The sequence below is a fragment of the Oncorhynchus tshawytscha genome, linkage group LG30 (genome assembly GCF_018296145.1).
Source record: "Oncorhynchus tshawytscha isolate Ot180627B linkage group LG30, Otsh_v2.0, whole genome shotgun sequence".
Taxonomy (NCBI): domain Eukaryota; kingdom Metazoa; phylum Chordata; class Actinopteri; order Salmoniformes; family Salmonidae; genus Oncorhynchus; species Oncorhynchus tshawytscha.
The window spans coordinates 2,693,088-2,711,992 of record NC_056458.1 but is presented as its reverse complement, the minus strand read 5'-3'; the positions used below and the strand labels follow the sequence as shown (position 1 = coordinate 2,711,992).

The 18,905-nt window shown below is 41.4% G+C and overlaps 1 protein-coding gene across 1 annotated transcript in view; it reads right to left on the bottom strand.

The window, feature by feature from the left end:
• Positions 1 to 18,905, bottom strand: part of f11r.1 (F11 receptor, tandem duplicate 1) — a 33,494-nt gene that overhangs the window by 5,222 nt on the left and 9,367 nt on the right. The window contains exons 2-6 of the mRNA XM_024394851.2: positions 12,073 to 12,135; positions 11,787 to 11,903; positions 11,442 to 11,582; positions 7,441 to 7,643; positions 797 to 899 (exon numbers count right to left, since the gene is read on the bottom strand). Coding sequence (XP_024250619.1) covers positions 797 to 899; positions 7,441 to 7,643; positions 11,442 to 11,582; positions 11,787 to 11,903; positions 12,073 to 12,135 — 627 coding nt within the window. The remainder of the gene's footprint in view (positions 1 to 796; positions 900 to 7,440; positions 7,644 to 11,441; positions 11,583 to 11,786; positions 11,904 to 12,072; positions 12,136 to 18,905) is intronic.

Below are 18,905 nucleotides of genomic sequence, written 5' to 3'. Positions count from 1 at the left end.
CAAAGCAAGTAATGCTAATATTCGGGGGGTGCTTGTTATACACACACGTAATGCAAATAAATAGTTTTTGCATATCCCAACTCCGAGACAACTGCAGGGAGTGGGGTCACGGCCATGGTCACCTGCCCCTGGAGGAATTAGGGTTAAGTGCCTTTGCTTTGACGCCGGTATTCGAACCACCAACCTTTCGGTTACTCGCCCATCGCTCTAACCTATCTGCTGCCCACATCTAGGTCTGGTTATTGTAAAAGCACTTGTGCGGATGTAAAAACTTTGATTCCAGGGGTTGTTAGGAAACATATCCACCAACCAAACCAGCATAACAATATTTGAAGAGTACATAATGTGAATCGGCTGCAACAGGATTATCTAGATTTACCGGTGTATGGTATGACCTACATTTGAATGAAGGAAACACTTTCCTAGATCGCTTTCACATTTTTGTATTAGGCCAGTAAGCTACTATCAAAACCAAACAAGAGTGATTCACATTAGGAATGGGGGTTGGAAATAATTTCTCTATTCGAATAGTATCATGATTTATTTTTTGATATACAGTACCAGTCAATTTAAACTATTCCTTCCAGGGTTTCTTCATTTTGACTACATTGTAAAATAATAGTGAAGACCTCACAACTATGACATTTAACACATGGAATCATGTAACCAAAAGAAGTGTTAAACAATTCTAAATATATTTTGTATTTGAGATTCTTCAAAATAGCCACCCTTTGCTTTGATGACAGCTTTGCACTCATTGGCATTCTCCGATCCATAGAAAACGAAGAGCACTTACGGACTTCCATTCTGACAGCTTCACAGCGTTTCGCAGGGCCGGCATCATTCACAGCCTCACAGCTGTAGTCTCCTGTATCCATCTTAGAAGCCAAAGGAAACTCCTGCGGGGATAGAAAGAGACATTTACAAGCACTGATATTAAATAAAAAGGGTGGATACCACACAGTACTGTTGTGTTAGCCTGGTCCCAGATGTATTTGTGTTATACAGCCAACTATGGTCAGCCTGTTTGGCATTCCAATGATCATAGGAGTTTACTATTCAGCACACGTGTTATTAGCCGTAGCCTATTTAGCTAGCGCAAACCAGCTAAACTGCCACGATGGATATCAGAAATTGGCTTTGATAAAGTAGCCAAACAAAGCCAAAGTAGCAGGGGACACCTGGCTACTGTGTCAGTAGATGTTAAAAGTTGACAGCGCTGGAGTTCCTTGGGCACTGAATGCAAGCGTTCATAAAAAACACAGTAAGACGCGAGGCTACAGGGCTGCTGAAGGCAGTGACAGTTTACAGCCTCCTCAGTCTTCGTGATCCTTCAAACAAATTACTCCAGGCAAAAGCAACAGATCTTTACACTGAAGTCAGTGGTCCGCAGTGCATCGAGAAGTTGGTGTGACAGCAACTTCGAAACCATTTGGTAACAGTTCAGGTGCTCTAACGCACCACCAGCTCCAAGCAAATGACAATGTTATGCAAGCACAACTTCAGCAATACGTGGTAGACAGTACAGTAAGCCAGCAGGACAGAGGAGAAAAGACTGCATCGTTCTGACATTTCACCAAGAACAGAGAAGGCAATAGCCAACTGTGTGCCCTTGACTTTATAGAAGGTGAAACCACTGCTGGATCTAAGCAAAACCCGATTTGGTGGAAGCGGAGCTGTCGCTCGCCAGGTTTTGCAAACTGAAATCGCCCGCTAAGGCTCCAATGTGCTAAATCACAACGTGTCGCTGAACTCATGAACACCATCATTATCCATGTTTGAAGCATGCTGCATCTCACTGTAGTCTGTTTTGAATCTCCAGTCGCCTTTTGTTTACTGTAACTAGCCTGTATCAATCTGATATTTTGTTTACTAGGCCTACTTGGTATCGCTGCTTTGTTCGGTTCACATTAGCAGTTGTCAGTATTCTAAGTCAAACTGCTATTCATTACTTTTGTTTTCATGCATGAATAACTAGGTTGCTACTTTCCAATGCAAGAACCCCCCCCCAAAAAAAAAAAAAAAAAAAATTGTGCCCCCTCACCGATTTCCACTGCCCCCTTAGTCACTTTATCCCAGCGGCGGATCTAGAAACGCCTGCGGTGGGGAGCGCACCTGGCCTGGGATAATCATCAGCTGTGTCATGGCTACCAGTGATGGGCACACTTAAGGGATGAGTGGTCTCTAGACAGAATTGGCTATTGCTGCTGTCAGATTGCAATTATTGACCAGATTATTACTTCCAAGAGGGTCTTCAATACAATAGCTAGAATGCAGTTAAACTTTTAAAACGTGATCCTATTGGTTTTCAATTTCATTAAGCAGTTAGTGTTTAACCGGGCAAAGCGGGGGAAAAAAAAAAAAAAAAAAAAAAGAGTAGGCTGGTGACTATTGGTTACAAGGAAGCAAGCAAGCGAGTTGCCTGCGCGATGTGTTGCCTACGATCAGAGGCAGACCCGGAGCAGAGCCTGCACACTCAGCACTTTCTTCGCCACAGCTGCGTGTACCAGTGTCCTTACTGCTAGCTAGAGAACAGAACCCTTGCTCCTCTGCACACAGTGTTGTTAATATTCTGCATATACAGTAGTAGCCTGTCCAGTCCAAATACAAGCACGCAGGAAGGCGAGTGAGTCACCAATGGTCAAGAAGGCGAGTCTGAGGTCAGAGTCACAAGTCATGAAAATCATGACTGATTATAACACTGGACTAATTCCTTTAACCTTTTTGGGATAGGGGGCAGCATTTTCACTTTTGGATGAATAACGTGACCAGAGTGAACTGCCTCTTACTCAGTCCCAGATGCTAATATATGCATATTAGTAGTATTGGATAGAAAACACTGAAGTATCGAAAACTGTTTGAATGATGTCTGTGTATAACAGAACTCATATGGCAAGAAAAAACCTGAGAACAATCCAACCAGGAAGTGGGAAATCTGAGATGTAGTTTTTCAAAGCTTGACCTACCAAAAACACATTAAGATATGGCTGAGGTTGCACTTCCTAGGGCTTCCACTAGATGGCAACCGTCACTGACTCACCTGAGTCAGTGGTCTGGCCGAGAGCCTTGGTCTCATGACGCGCGGTCTCGACAGAGTTACCTCTCAGTGCCTTTCTTTTATTTTACCTGGTAGGCAAGTTGAGAACAAGTTCTCATTTACAATTGCGACCTGGCCAAGATAAAGCAAAGCAGTTCGACACATACAACAGAGTTACACATGGAGTAAAACAAACATACAGTCAATAATACAGTAGAAAAATACATCTATATACAATGGTGAGCAAATGAGGTGAGATAAGGGAGGCAAAAAAAAGGCCATGGTGGCAAAGTAAATACAATATAGCAAGTAAAACACTGGAATGGTATATTTGCAGTGGAAGAATGTGCAAAGTAGAAATAAAAATAATGGGGTGCAAAGGAGCAAAATAAATAAGTAAAATCAATACAGTAGGGAAAGAGGTAGTTTGGGCTAAATTATAGATGGGCTATGTACAGGTGCAATAATCTGTGCGCTGCTCTGACAGCTGGTGCTGAAAGCTAGTGAGGGAGATACGCATTTCCAGTTTCTGAGATTTTTGTAGTTCGTTCCAGTCATTGGCAGCAGAGAACTGGAAGGAGAGGTAGCAAGAGAAAGAATTGGTTTTAAGGGTGACCGGAGAGATATACCTGCTGGAGCATGTGCTACAGGTGGGTGATGCTATGGTGACCAGCGAGCTGAGATAAGGGGGGGGCTTTACCTAGCAGGGTCTTGTAGATGACCTGGAGCCAGTGGGTTTGGCGAAGAGTATGAAGTGAGGGCCAGCCAACAGGTCGCAGTGGTGGGTAGTGTATGGGGCTTTGGTGACAAAACAGATGGCACTGTGATAGACTGCATCCAATTTGTTGATTAAGGTATTGGAGGCTATTTTGTAAATGACATTGCCAAAGTCGAGGATTGGTAGGATGGTCAGTTTTACAAGGGTATGTTTAGCAGCATGAGTGAAGGATGCTTTGTTTCGAAATAGGAAGCCAATTCTAGATTTAACTTTAGATTGGAGATGGTTGATGTGGGTCTGGAAGGAGAGTAACCAGACACCTAGGTATTTGTAGTTGTCCACGTATTCTAAGTCAGAGCCATCCAGAGCAGTGATGTTGGACAGGCAGCGATCGGTTGAAGAGCATGCATTTAGTTTTACTTGTATTTAAGAGGAATTGGAGGCCACGGAAGGAGAGTTGTATGGCATTGAAGCTTGCCTGGAGGGTTGTTAACACAGTGTCCAAAGAAGGGCCAGAAGTATACAGAATGGTGTCGTCCACGTAGAGGTGGATCAGAGATTCACCAGCAGCAAGAGCGACATCATTGACAGAGGAGAGTCGGTCCAAGAATTGAACCCTGTGGCACTCCCATAGAGACTGCCAGAGGTCCGAACAGACCCTCCGGATTTGCCACACTGAACTCTATCAGAGAAATAGTTGGTGAACCAGGCAAGTCAATCATTTGAGAAACCAAGGCTGTCGAGTCTGCAATTAATCGGTATCGGCTTTGAAAAATCATAATCGTCGACCTCTAGCAGTAACAGTCAAAAGTTGACAGCTACTAATTCCAGGGTTTTCCTTTAAATGTTATTATTTTCTACATTGTAGAATAGTGAAGATGTAAAAACTATGAAATAACATGGAATCATGTGGTAACCAAAAGTAGTGCTAAATTAAAATCTTATATTTAAATAATGTCAAAGTAACCACCCTCTGTCTTGATGACAACTTTGCACACGCTTGGCATTCTCACAACCAGCTTCATGAGGTAGTCACCTGGAATGCATTTCAATTAACAGGTATGCCTTGTTAATTTCTTTCCTTCTTAATGTGTTTGAGCCAATCAATTGTGTTGTGAAAAAGGCAGAGGTGGTATATAGAAGATAGCCCTATTTGGTAAAAGACTAAGTTCATATTATGGCAAGAACAGCTCAAATAAGCAAAGACAAATGACAGTCCAGCATTACTTTAAGACATGGTCAGTCAATCCGGAAAATTTCAAGTGCAGTCGCTAAAACCAAGCGCTGATGAAGAAACTGGCTCATGAGGACCGCCAAAGGAAGACCAAGTTACCTCTGCTGCAGAGGACAAGTTCATTAGAGTTACCAGCCTCAGAAATTGCAGCCCAAATAAAAGCAGAGTTTAAGAAACAGAAACTGCTCACAGGAGAGACTGAATTAGGCCTTCAAATTGCTGCAAAGACATTACTACTAAAAGGACACCAATAAGAAGACTTGTTTGGGCCAAGAAACAGAAGTAAAATACATTAGACCAGTGGAAATCTGTCCTTTGGTCTTATGAGTCCAAATGAGATTTTTGGTTCCAAACGTCGTGTCTTTGTGAGACGCAGAGTAGGTGAATGGATGATCTTCGCATATGTGGTTCCCACCGTGAAGCATGGAATAGGTGGCGTGATGTGTGGGGGTGCTTTGCTGGTGACACTAATTTATTTAGAATTCAAGGCACACTTAGCCAGCATGGTTACCACAGCAATACACCATCCCATCTGGTTTGCGCTTAGTGGAACTATCATTTGTTTTTGTTTTCAACAGGACAATAACCCAACACACCTCCAGGCTGTGTAGGGGCTATTTGACCAAGGATATTGATGGAGTGCTGCATCAGATGACCTGGCCTCCACAATCAGCCAACCTCAACCCAATTGAGATGGTTTGGGATGAGTTGAACTGCAGAGTTTAGGAAAAGCAGCCAACAAGTCCTCAAAATGTGGGAACTCCTTTAAGACTGTTGGAAAAACATTCCTCATGAAGCTGGCTGAGAGAATGTCAAGAATGTGCAAAGCATGGCTACTTAGAATATTTAGATTTGTTTAATACTTTTTTGGTTACTATATCATTCCATGTGTTATTTCATAGTTTGCATCGTCACTATTCTACAATGTAGAAAATAGTAAAAATGAATAAAAACCTTCCAATGAGTAGGTATTCAAACTTTTGACTTGTACTGTAAATAATGAAGGATGTAGGACTGACCCCAATTAGTCAACCGTTTGGTCAATAGGCTATTGGTCGACCAAGATATTCTTTTTTTTTTTTTTATTCGAGCAGTAGCACACGTTGTTTTTTTTAATGGCACACAGGACACCTGTCTGAGTCACACCCATGTCAGTGAACTAATCCATTGTGGAGGCCACACTACAAGGGGCCGCACGTTTCAATGTGCACTTTCGTAACTTCATTGTGTAAATTGTTTGCCTTGATTGTTATTGTATATCAATTCCCCATTACATATAAATCACCAGTAGTACATTTACCGTTAATGCCTATAATTTGTCATCTACAATGTGCTTGGTTATGCGAATTTCTGTTAATGCATTCAATATTATTCCTGTCTTTTGCAGTTCTCATTGTCAGAGTGGAGGGGTTGTTTGCACAGGGCACAACATATACTACACAAGAGAAAAGTTTTGGTTCATTTCATTCCATTTACGAGTTGTCAATTTAGTCATTGTCTTTTGTTCGGAGCGCTACTGTCAATGTTGAGTAAGGACGCGCACGTATAGAAGTAGGTCTATAGGCTACCTGGCCTGCGGGCAAATGCAGGTATATAAAACGTACCCTGATATTAAGCCAATCAGAAATACTGAACCACCACTAATGACCTGTGTAGCTTCTCAAAGTAATGTTTTCACCTCTAACTGCAAGCAAACAAAGTATGTTATTACATCCAATGAGAATGGATGCTACTGTCAATGTATTTATTTATTTTTTTAATCTTTCCAGCTCTCTCCCTTTCAATAACCACTCAGAATGAAGGGTGAAAAAGTAATGAGTGGAGATTATGTTTCATTGCTTAGCTTGCTACATGTCTTGACAAAAGACTACACTATGCATGTGTCCATTTTAATAGAACATCAATACGGCAACTGTTAGCCAGTTGGCTTGGGTGCTTGACTGTTAAACAGAACGCTCGGATCAACCCTTAGAGATGGGTGTGGCTAAAGCTTAAGAGGGTGTGAATGATGCTGAATGGTGTATACAAAGGAGAGCTCTCCAGTAGGTACAAAAACATTCAAAAGGTCATGTTGTCAAACTTTACAAGTTGATCAACTTTCAAAGCAGAATTACTTTCACTGTTCCTCAAATGCAGGCTATGATATACCATTTTGTAGCCCTGTGTGTGCTTTTATCCAATGTAAAAAACACAATTTCAAACACCATTCCATTTTTTGCTACATTAGATCGAATCAAGGCGGTCGGTCACATATGCCAAACACTATCGTGAAAGAGGGCCACAATGGATATAAGTAGACTGCTTATCCTCGATAATTCTTAATCAAGTGCATAATTGTGTACGTGTCCGCAAAACGTTTTGTTCCAATGTGCTCCAATGAATATGACCCAGGTTAATGTTGTATAGGCCTAGCAATGAGAGTTGGGGTGAAAAGGACACAGGAACACTGACCAGGTTGCCATTGACAGTGTTGATCTTGTAGGTGTAGTTCCTGAAGGCAGCGAACTTGCTGGGGTCCTCAGGGAGAGGGTTATTGTCTTTGTACCACTTGTAGGTAGGGGGAGGTGACCCCTGGGCATCATGGCAGGAAAGCAGCACGCTACGCGCCGTTGTCACAGAGGTTGGGACCCTACACATAGGCATGGATGGAGGCACTGCAGGAAAACGTAATGTGTTACACTGACATCTTATTGTCACGGTATCCTGAATCAATTCACACACGATCATAAAATAGTCACATTACAAGGGAGTTTCTATCCTGTCTATAACATTTAGAGGCAACATCATTGCTCAAACTCAGATGAACTCTGACAAAGATAATCCCTCAAAGCAGTGTCTAGCACTTATGCAATAATAAATCGGGCAGTTTGGGTCCTGGATGCTGATTGGCTGAAACAGCTGTTGGTACATCAGATAATATACCATGGGTATGACGCATAAAACACTTGTTGACGGTTGTATTCATGTTGGTAATCAGTTTAAAATAGCAATAAGGCACCTCTGGGATTTTTGGTATATGGCCATAACACATTTAAGGGCTGTTCTCACTTAGTTAACAAATGATACAAGTCAAATCTAAATTTTTAGGGGGTAGATCAGCTTTAATATTGCAGCTTCCATCAATGTAATTGTCTGCATCATTTCGAATCCCCTCACAATTTTGGTAAATATATATTTTTTTTTTTCGGGGGGAATGTAACACGGGATTCTTTATTTTTCCTATATTGAAGAATGTACAACTTATTGGCTCAAACGCATTAAGGAAAGAAATTCCATAATTAACTATAAGGCACACCTATTAATAGAAATGCATTCCTTATGAAGCTGGTTGACAGAATGCCAAGTGTGTGCAAAGCTGTCAAGGCAAAGGGTGGCTACTTTAAACAAATGAAAATATATTTGAAGTTCAACATTTTGATTCCATGTGTTATTTCATAGTTTGTCTATTATTCTACAATGTAGAAAATATAAAAAGAACCCTGGAATGAGGTGGTGTCCAAACTTTTGACTGGTAGTATATAATGTTTTGTAAATATTTTCTCCTAACCCCACCACCCCTCCTTGGAGTTAACTAATGGAACACTGAGGCTTCCCCTTCCAGTTTATACATACGATATACATTTCACAACAGTGATCTTTAGTTTGTATTTAATCCAATCCTTCAGACCAAAAACAAGCTAAATATATATTAGACAGTATCAAATTATCTAATGATTGTCTCGCAGTAAAATCTGCAGAGCTGGCACGCTCGCACACATCAAAAATTCTAAGTTCTGAATCCGGCGTCATCAGTTCATAAAACAAATATTTTGCAATCTATGTGGCACAGCTGGCAATGTGTGTCTAAATTAAACTGGTATACTATTAAATCAATTTTCTTTAGCCAATTTGTCTATTAATGCAGGGCAGACTGACAAGTTCCTTACTCTTCTCCCATCTTTGCAGTAATGCTGCGATTAGTTGGTTGTAAATTTGGGTAGAGCAGATATTTCCATATTTTTGTTAGCTGCATGTGTGACTTAACTCCACCAGTCCTCTTATATTGTTGACAAAATATTTATTTTATTCCGAAACTAAATGTTTGTTTTATCCATTAGTATATTGGAGTTTAACCATAATATTTGTTCCATCTTTTCTGGTGGATTAAACTGAAATAGCAACCAACTTTCTGGAGCATGTTTTTTTATTTAAATTGTGATATTTGAGAATACATTTTTAAATAACCGAAAATGAGAGGTTGCAATCTGAATAAAAGGGGAAAAAGGCCATTCTTGAACTTTGGCGAGACATTCTTAATCTGCTAAAAAATGACAACTTCAGGTACAAAAGTTATACATATGACTCATGCCTTTAGTGAGATCGAATGCTATAATAATATTTGAGGTTTGAATTCATATTATATAAATAAGCCCGTCCAATTTTGTCTGGCTTGCCATTTCCAAATAAAAAAAAATAATAAAAAAACAAGTTGCTAGATATAGGCAAGGCCATACGCAAATAGTTAAACTGGGATATGACTGAAGAGTTACTAAGGGTGATTTCATACAAAATGGACAGGTATTTTCCATTCTATGGTAGCAAGTTCTTATTTATTTTTATGCTAATTTCTATTAAAATATATTGTAGTGAGATCATATCCTGAAAAAAATTAAGACCGAGTATGTCCACATCAGTCAGACCATTTTATTGGTAAACTACACAGTAATGCAAGTCCAATTTTTTGTGATCTAATATGTAATGGTACACTCATAATTTTATTGTAATCCAGAGAGGTTTGAAAAGTATCTAGATCCTCTGAGGCTGTGGAGGGATCCAAATTGTGGATATAAAAAGAAAACATGAATCTGCATACAATGACAACTTTGTTTTTAACCCCTGGATTTCTAGACCCTTGAGATTGTTGGATATGATTTTAATAGCTCACATTTCAAATGGTCTTAATACATACAGTGCATTAAGAGAGTATTCAGACCCCTTGACCTTTCCCATGTTATCCTAAACTAGATTTTTTTAAATGAAAATCCTCAATCAACACACACAAATCCCCATAGTGACAAATCGAAAACCGGTTGAGACATTTTTGCAAGAACCCAATGGTCTGACATAGCTCCATAAGTCCTCTGTGGAGGACTCTCCCAGAACGACAACTCTCTCTGCAACACTCCACCAATCAGGCCTTTATGGTAGAGTAGGCAGACGGAAGCCACTTCAGTAAAAAAGGCACGACAGCCAGCTTGGAGTTAGCCAAAAAGGCCCATTAAGACTCTCAGACCATGATAAACAAGATTATCTGGTCTAATGAAACCAAGATTGAACTATTTGGACTGGAGGAAACCTGGCACCATCCCTACAGTAAAACATGGTGGTGGCAGCATCATGCTGTGGGGATGCTTTTCAGAGGCAGGGACTGGGAGACTAGGCAGGATGGAGGGAAAGATGAACTGAGAAAAGTACAGAGAGATCCTTGATGAAAACCTGCTCCAAAGCACTCAGTACCTCAGACTGGGGTGAATGTTCAAACAGGATAACAACCCTAAGCTAACAGCCAAGACAACGTAGGAGTGGCTTCAGGACAAGCCTCTGAATGTCCTTGAGTGGCCCAGCCAGAGGCCGGACTTGAGCCCGATTGAACATCTCTGGAGAGACCTGAAAATAGCTATGCAGTGACACTTCCCAGCCAACCTGACAGCGGTGGAGAGAATCTGCAGAGCAGAAATTGGGAAAAACTTACCAAATACAGGTGGGCCAAGCTTGTAGCGTCACACCCAAGGCTGTAATCACTGCCAACAAAAGGTGCTTCAACAAAGTACAGGGACTGAATACTTATATTTTGATTTCAGTTGAAATGTTTTTATAACTTTGCAAAAATGTCTTACGTCTTTGCTTTGTCATTTGGGGTTATTATGTGTAGATTGAGAAATGTTTCATCCATTTTAGAATAAGTATTGTAACAAAATGTGGTAAAAGTCAAAGGGTCTGGATACTTTCCAAATGCACTGTACATAAATTTTAGACCATTGTATAACAGATTATCCAAACTTGAACTATTCCAGGCATTTTTATATAAATTCCAGTTATACTTTATCAAAAGTATTTTAAAAGTCAGCTATGAGTACCAGGCCTGGTTTCCCAGATTTCAGTGTTCATAGTACTTGTCTTATTTTATCTCCCGCTTATCTTCCATGTAAAAAAAACTAATCAAGATTAATAATATCGAACAATATCTTTTTAATTCTATGCGCTATGCATTTTGCTAGCATTTCAGGATCACAACACTGAAGTGTAGGGCCTCAATTTTTTTTAATGGACTGCATCTTTATATGTAACACTTGGGTCCCGTTTCAGTAATAATGAAAATCAGGCCTTCTTATTGAGTATCTGATAGTCTACAATTTGTTATAGGAGTGGTTTAAAAAAAACATGCTAATAACAGTCCTCTAGATTGTACTTACCTAAAACGGTGAGCTTCACTTTGACCTCCCCAAACTTCTGACTACCAGACACCGCGCAGTAATACTCCCCATTATCTTTCCGTGTCACCTTACTGAACCTCAGCATCCCATCAAACTTAGTGACACGGTTGGCATATGGTGCTGAGAGAGGGAGGAAACATTATACTGGAGGAATGGCCAGTCACTCATTTGTAGGGATAACAAAAGTGTTCTGGTTTGAATACAAGATTGGTCTAACCGTTAATGTGGATGAATATACAAGCTAATAATCACAAGTCCTACAAATACAAGAGGCCATACGTAATGCATTTCTTTGGAATCAGTCTGAAAAGTTGATGTACTTACTGGTAGGTTTCCCATCAAAAATGACATGGGTTGTAGAACCCTTCATGTCCTTAAACTTCCACTCAACTCTGGCATTTGCACCAAAGTCAGCAGAGTGAGTGCAGTAAAGATCAGCACCTGTAGAGAACAGTCTAATCAGTTTAAACCACAAAGCTGTGGGACAAATACAATAAAACGTTTTCAATATATTCTGTATTCCTTCCTTGTAACAGAAAATGTGACAGTTAAAAGCTTTTGTTTATTTCAGAAAAGCTCAACATGCCAATTTCTATTCTCCAGGACTTACCTTCATTCTCTTTAGCCCTCACATCTGCATTGCTGGTTGTGACTGTGAAGGCGCAGTCTATACCTGGGGAGAGAGCAGTAGAGAGATCAGACATTAAAGATGTGAAATTACCTAAGGGATGCATTGCTGGTTGTGACTGTGAAGGCACAGTCTATACCTGGGGAGAGAGCAGTAGAGAGATCAGACATTAAAGATGTGAAATTACCTAAGGGATGCATTGCAGCTTTGGAAATCAAACACCAAGTGCTCAAGTCCTAACATCACCATCTACAATTAACATAAACACCTGCCGAGATGACTGTTTTGGTTTCCGCTGAACTTTAAAGCCTTTCAATTTTTATCAGGGAGTCATATCAATGACCTGCTCCGCTCTCTTTAAAGCCCTAAGAGCATGCCTGGTGATCTGCCAACCAATGGCCTGAAGCCTACAGGGTGTGGACTAGGTCTTCACGGGTCTGGGGTAGGGAATACTGTAGTTGGTCTAGGACATTTTGCACTAAGGTGAATTCATTGACTTAAGGCCTACCCAACATAGACCTAATTGTTAACCATAGGAGCAACTTAGTTGAGAACATTTGTCACTCTGGTCTAGACAGGTACGGTCTTAGTTGTCCTCGGATCAACTTTTTGGACGCGAGATGAACTTGTGGTTTGACTAGACAATCACTGGGGTGTATTCATTAGTTGTAGACCGTAGCAAAACATTTTTCATAGTGAAATATGATTTTCTCCAAATTATTTGAGGGAGTGCACACAGCTATTCTGTGTTGAGCAGTTAAGAAACAGTTCCACCTGTTATGCTTCATTTAGAGTTATTCATGCAACTTCAGTTGGGCTATATGTTTAGATGTTTTATACATTTTAAGGCTGCATGATGCAACTAACGATGATTTGAAAAAAGTAGCATTAAGGCAGCTTTGTTTTTTTGTGCAGGCTGTACACACTTCAGTCTCATTCACAATAACTAAAATTTCCCGGCTACATCCCCTGTGTGGCTGTAATGCCACCTAAAAAAAAAAAAAAATCCATGCCTTTTGCGGCCAGTGGCCATTGTATAATAATGATATTAATTCCCTTCTGCTTGCCAAAGCATCGCTTACTCACATGGCTCACCGTGACACAGATATACATCCATTGAAATATGTCTGAATTTGAAGCTTCCGCTTGGCGTTTCCACTCACTACAAAATATGGTAATGAGGGGAAGCCCAGCGGCAGCAGTGAGAGTAGATGGATTTTGATTCTCATCGATTAAACATCTAAATACAGTTCCCAAAACTAGAATCTTATGAACAGAGTGGACAACATTTTGTAGACTTTAGCCTTTGCCAAAGTTTGTAAAACAAAAGTGCATCGTTTAGGAGTGCAAAAGCAAATTGAGTGATTGCACATGTGCACTTCAGAGTAGGCGTTCCCCAACTGAAATATGCCGATCTATGCTACAATGGGACCTCGCAAACTCATGCTTGGCTCTGCCCACCTCCTTGCTTATGCTGCCCACTATGACTTCTGTTCGCAATGGAAATGATACTGTTGTCCATCTTGGTTTAGTTCTAAAAATCTTTGAGGCTACAAGTGAACACATCAGGTATACAACTGAGCGCATCCTTATCCAGATCCGAGGTGCATATTGAAGATATTGGAAGAACTTTTTTTTTTTTTTTCTACCAGCCAGATGAGTAGGGTAACCAACTAACAATTTTGTACATAGTGCTGGTCCGTAATATTGACCTTATTTTAGCGCCCCCAAAACATAATACTTCCAGGTCAACTGTAATATCAATACCATTGTAAAGCACAATTTCTCCCCTTTCAGCAAAATCAACGACGAGCCCTTCAAGATGCCCGTCCCTGCACGATTGAAGGAAATTAGCTCCTTCAGGTCTGTTTTAACATGGCAGGTGGGGAAGTGAAACCAACTGTGTGATCGTGAAAGGTGTGGGGAAACTGCTTTTTTCACCTGATCTGTCCAACTGATGACCTCTAAAATGTAAATAAAACACTATAAAGATATCTAGTGTTTTATTTACATTTTAGAGGTGATCAGTATTGACACACCTATATACATGTCAATACATACCTATTTGAATCAGGTTTTTAGGGCGGTGCTAAAGTTCAGAAGCAAACAGCAGCTGTCGCGGCTTTTTAAAGTCTTGATGGATTGCAGTGATGACAAAAAATGAATGCATTCAAGCTGTATAATTGACTAGGCTCTTACAAACAAAGGGACAAGGTAATATACGAGAGAGAGAAGGGCTAACCCTGGTGGAAAGAGGCTGTACGGCACAAAATGTACAGCAGAGGGGTTTTTTCATAATGTCTCAAATTAGGTTATTACCGTGTCAAGCCACGCAGAATCTAAAGTAAACACCCCGGATTTTAATGCAACAGTCCCATTATTTTTCATTTCAGCCTCATTTGAATGCTGCAGTTGTGCAAATTTGTACAGAATGGGGTTAGTCACCGTTACTAGGGGGTAACTAGCACCCCCCCAAGAACAATGTCTAATTGCCGTCTCAAATTGCGATGAAGGTCATGTATTTTGGCCGATTCCTCCATGCAGATCTCCTCTAGAGCAGTGATGTTTTGGGGCTGTTGCTGGGCAACACAGACTTTCAACTCCCTCCAAAGATTTTCTATGGGGTTGAGATCTGCAGATTGGCTAGGCCACTCCAGGACCTTGAAATGCTTCTTACGAAGCCACTCCGTTGTCCGGGCGGTGTGTTTGGGATCATTGTCATGCTGAAAGACCCAGCCACATTTCATCTTCAATGCCCTTGCTGATGGAAGGAGGTTTTCACTCAAAATCTCACGATACATGGCCCCATTCATTCTTTCCTTTACACGGATCAGTAGTCCTGGTCCCTTTGCAGAAAAACAGCCGCAAAGCAGGATGTTTCCACCCCCATGCTTCACAGTAGGTATGGTGTTCTTTGGATGCAACTCAGCATTCTTTGTCCTCCAAACACAACGAATTGAGTTTACCAAAAAGTTATATTTTGGTTTCATCTGACCATATGACATTCTCCCGATCTTCTTCTGGATCATCCAAATGCTCTCTAGCAAACTTCAGACGGGCCTGGACATGTACTGGCTTAAGCAGGGGGACACATCTGGCACTGCAGGATTTGAGTCCCTGGTGGCATAGTGTGTTACTGATGGTAGGCTTTATTACTTTGGTCCCAGCGCTCTGCAGGTCATTCACTAGGTCCCCCCGTGTGGTTCTGGGATTTTTGCTCACCGTTCTTGTGATCATTTTGACCCCACGGGGTGAGATCTTGCGTGGAGCCCCAGATCGAGGGAGATTATCAGTGGTCTTGTATGTCTTCCATTTCCTAACAATTGCTCCCACAGTTGATTTCTTCAAACCAAGCTGCTTACCTATTGCAGATTCAGTCTTCCCAGCCTGGTGCAGGTCTACAATTTTGTTTCTGGTGTCCTTTGACAGCTCTTTGGTCTTGGCCATAGTGGAGTTTGGAGTGTGACTGAGGTTGTGGACAGGTCTTTTATACTGATAACAAGTTCAAAACAGGTGCCATTAATACAGGTAACGAGTGGAGGACAGAGGAGCCTCTTAATTATCACATCTCTACAATGTGATTTTCTGGATTTTTTTTTCTCATTTTGTCTGTCATAGTTGAAGTGTACCTATGATGAAAATTACAAGCCTCATCTTTAAGTGGGAGAACTTGCACAATTGGTGGCTGACTAAATACTTTTTTGCCCCACTGTATTTCATGAAATGCTTTTAGAGCACAACTCATGAGCCCACCTCCTGCACTGCTCACACCTAATCCAGTCCCCACCTGGAACTGAACAGGGGGAGAGATTCCAATTGAAAACCTCTTTAAAAAAAAATATGGCCAAGATTAAGAAAAGCGACAAAAAGTTACACCTAAATGTATAGTCAATAACACAATAGAAAGATCTATGTACAGTGTGTGCAAATGTAGAAGGGGGAGGTAAGGCAATAAAATGGGCACTGGAGTGATAGATGTGCAAGTAAAGTAACTGGGGTGCAAAAGCATCCCCCCAAAAAAATACACAATATGGGGATGAGGTTCTTGGATGGGCTATTTACAGTACAGTGATCGGTAAGCTGCTCTGACAGCTAATGCTTAAAATTAGAGGGGGAGATATAGGATTCCAGCTTCAATGATTTTTGCAATTCATTCCAGTCATTGGCAGCAGAAAACTGGAAGGAAAGGCAGCCAAAAAGGTGGTGTTGGCTTTGGGGAAGACCAGTGAGGTATACCTGCTGGAATGCGTGCTACAGTTGGGTGTTGCTATGGTGACCAGTGAGCTGAGGTAAGGCGGTGTTTTACCTAGCAAAGACTTATAGATGACCTGTAGCCAGTGGGTTTGACGACAGATGTCTAGCAAGGGCCAGCCAACGAGAGCAAACAGGTCAGAGGTGGGTAGTATAGGGGACTTGTGTGAGAAAACAGATGGCACTGTGATATACTACATCCAGTTTGCTGAGTAGAGTGTTGGAGGCTATTTTATGTAGGATAGTCAGTTTTACGAGGGTATGTTTGGCAGCATGAGTGAAGGAGGCTTTGTTGTGAAATAGGAAGCCAATTCTAGATTGGAGATGCTTAATGTGAGTCTGGAAGAAGGGTTTAACCAGACACCTAGGTATTTGTAGATGTCCACATATTAAGTCAGAACCATCCAGAGTAGTGATGCTAGTCGGCCAGGCACTGCCAACAATTGGTTGAAGAATGCATTTAGTTTTACTAGCATTTAAAAGCAGTTGGAGGCCACGGAACAATGTATGGCATTGAAGCTTGAGATTTGTTAACATTGTCCAAAGGGCCAGATGTTTACAGAATGGTGTCATCTGTGTAAAGGTGGCTCAGAGAATCACCAACAGCAAGAGAGACATCAATTGATATATACATTAAAGGAGTCAGCCTGAGAATTAAACCATTTGGCACCCCCATAGAGACTGCCAGAGGTCTGGACAACAGGCCCTCCGATTTGACACACTGAACTCCAGCTGAGAAGTAGTATGTGAACCAGGTGAGGCAGTCATTAGAGAAACCAAGGCTGTTATGTATGCCGATAAGAATGTGGGGATTGACAGAGTCGAAAGCCTTGACCAGGTCGATGACGGCAGCGGCACAGTATTGTCTCTCATCAATGGGGGTTATGAGATCGTTTAGGAACGAGGACGGATGAGGTGTACCCATGACCAGCTGGGAAGATTGCATAGTGGAGAAGGTACGATCGGATTCAAAATGGTCGGTGATCTTTTTGTTAACTTGGCTAGGTCTTGAACAGTTTGGGTCTAGAGTGTCTCCCCCTTTCAAGAGGGGGGATGACCGCAGCAGCTTTCCAATCTTTGGGGATCTCAGATGATACGAAAGAGGTTGAACAGGCTAGTAATAGGGGTAGCAACAATTTCAGCTGATAATTTTAGAAAGACAGGGTCCAGATTGTTTAGCCCAGTTGATTTGTAGGGATCCAGATTTTACAGCTTTCAGAACATCAGCTGTCTGGATTTGGGTGAAGGAGAAGCAGCGGGTGGCTTGGTCAAGTTTCTGCGGGGGGTGCAGAGTTGTTGGCCAGGGTTGAGGTAGCCAGGTGGAAAGCATAGCCAGCCGTAGAGAAATGCTTACTGAAATTCTTGATTATAAAATCGGTGGTGACAGTGTTTCCTAGCCTCAGTGCAGTGGGCAGCTGGGAGGAGGTGCTCTTATTCTCCATGGACTTTAGTGTCCCAAAAGTTTTTGGAATTAGTGCTACAGCGTGCACATTTGTTTGAAAAAGCTAGCCTTTGCTTTCCTAACTGACTGAGTATATTGGTTCCTGACTTCCCTGAAAAGTTGAATACCACAGGGGTTATTCAAGGCTAATGCAGTACACCACAGGATGTTTTTGTGCTGGTCAAGGACAGTCAAGTCTGGGATAAACCAAGGGCTATATCTGTTCTTAGTTCTGTTTTTTGAAAGACGTTGCTCTTTAAAAGTGCCTTCCTCAACCAGGCATCCCCTACTGACGGGATGAGGCCAATATCCTTCCAGGATACCCAGGCCAGGTCGATTAGAAAGGCCTGCTCGCAGAAGTGTTTTAGGGAACGTTTGACAGTGATGAGGGGTGGTCTTTTGATTGCAGACCCATTACAGAAGCAGGAAATGAGTCAGTGATCGCTTAGATCCTGGTTGAAGACAGCAGAGATGTATTTAGAGGGCAAGTTGATCAGGACGATATCTATGGAGGGTGCCCATGGTTACAGATTTGGGGTTGTACCTGGTAGGTTCCTTGATAATGTGTGAGAGATTTAGGGCATCTAGCTTAGATTGTAGGACGCCGGGGTGTTAAGCATATCCCAGTTTAGGTCACCTAACAGTAGGAACTCTGACGGTAGATGGGGGGGGCAATCAAATCACATATGGTGTCCAGGGCACATTTGGGGGCTGAGGGTCAAAAACAAGCGGCAACGGTGAGAGACTCGTTTCTGGAAAGACAGATTTTTTTTTTTTTTTTAAAGGTAGAAGCTCGAATTGTTTGGGCACAGACGTGGATATTATGACCGAACATCTCTGCAGTAGCCATCTATTTTACGCAAATGGCTGGGTAAAATAGCTAAAAGGCTATGAGCTAACATTAACTGTAAAGCTATCAGTCACTCGTGGAAACACTTACAACTGCAATTATGTTATGTCATGTTAACTTTAATGTATTTTACCTCAGATGACCTGTTAGTAAGGTTGCTAGCTAGCACTCCTAGCAGCTCATGCTAACTAAAATCAGCAAAAAGTCCTCACTGTCAACTGAGTTCATTTTCAGCAAACTTACATTGTGTAAATATTTGTATGAATATAACAG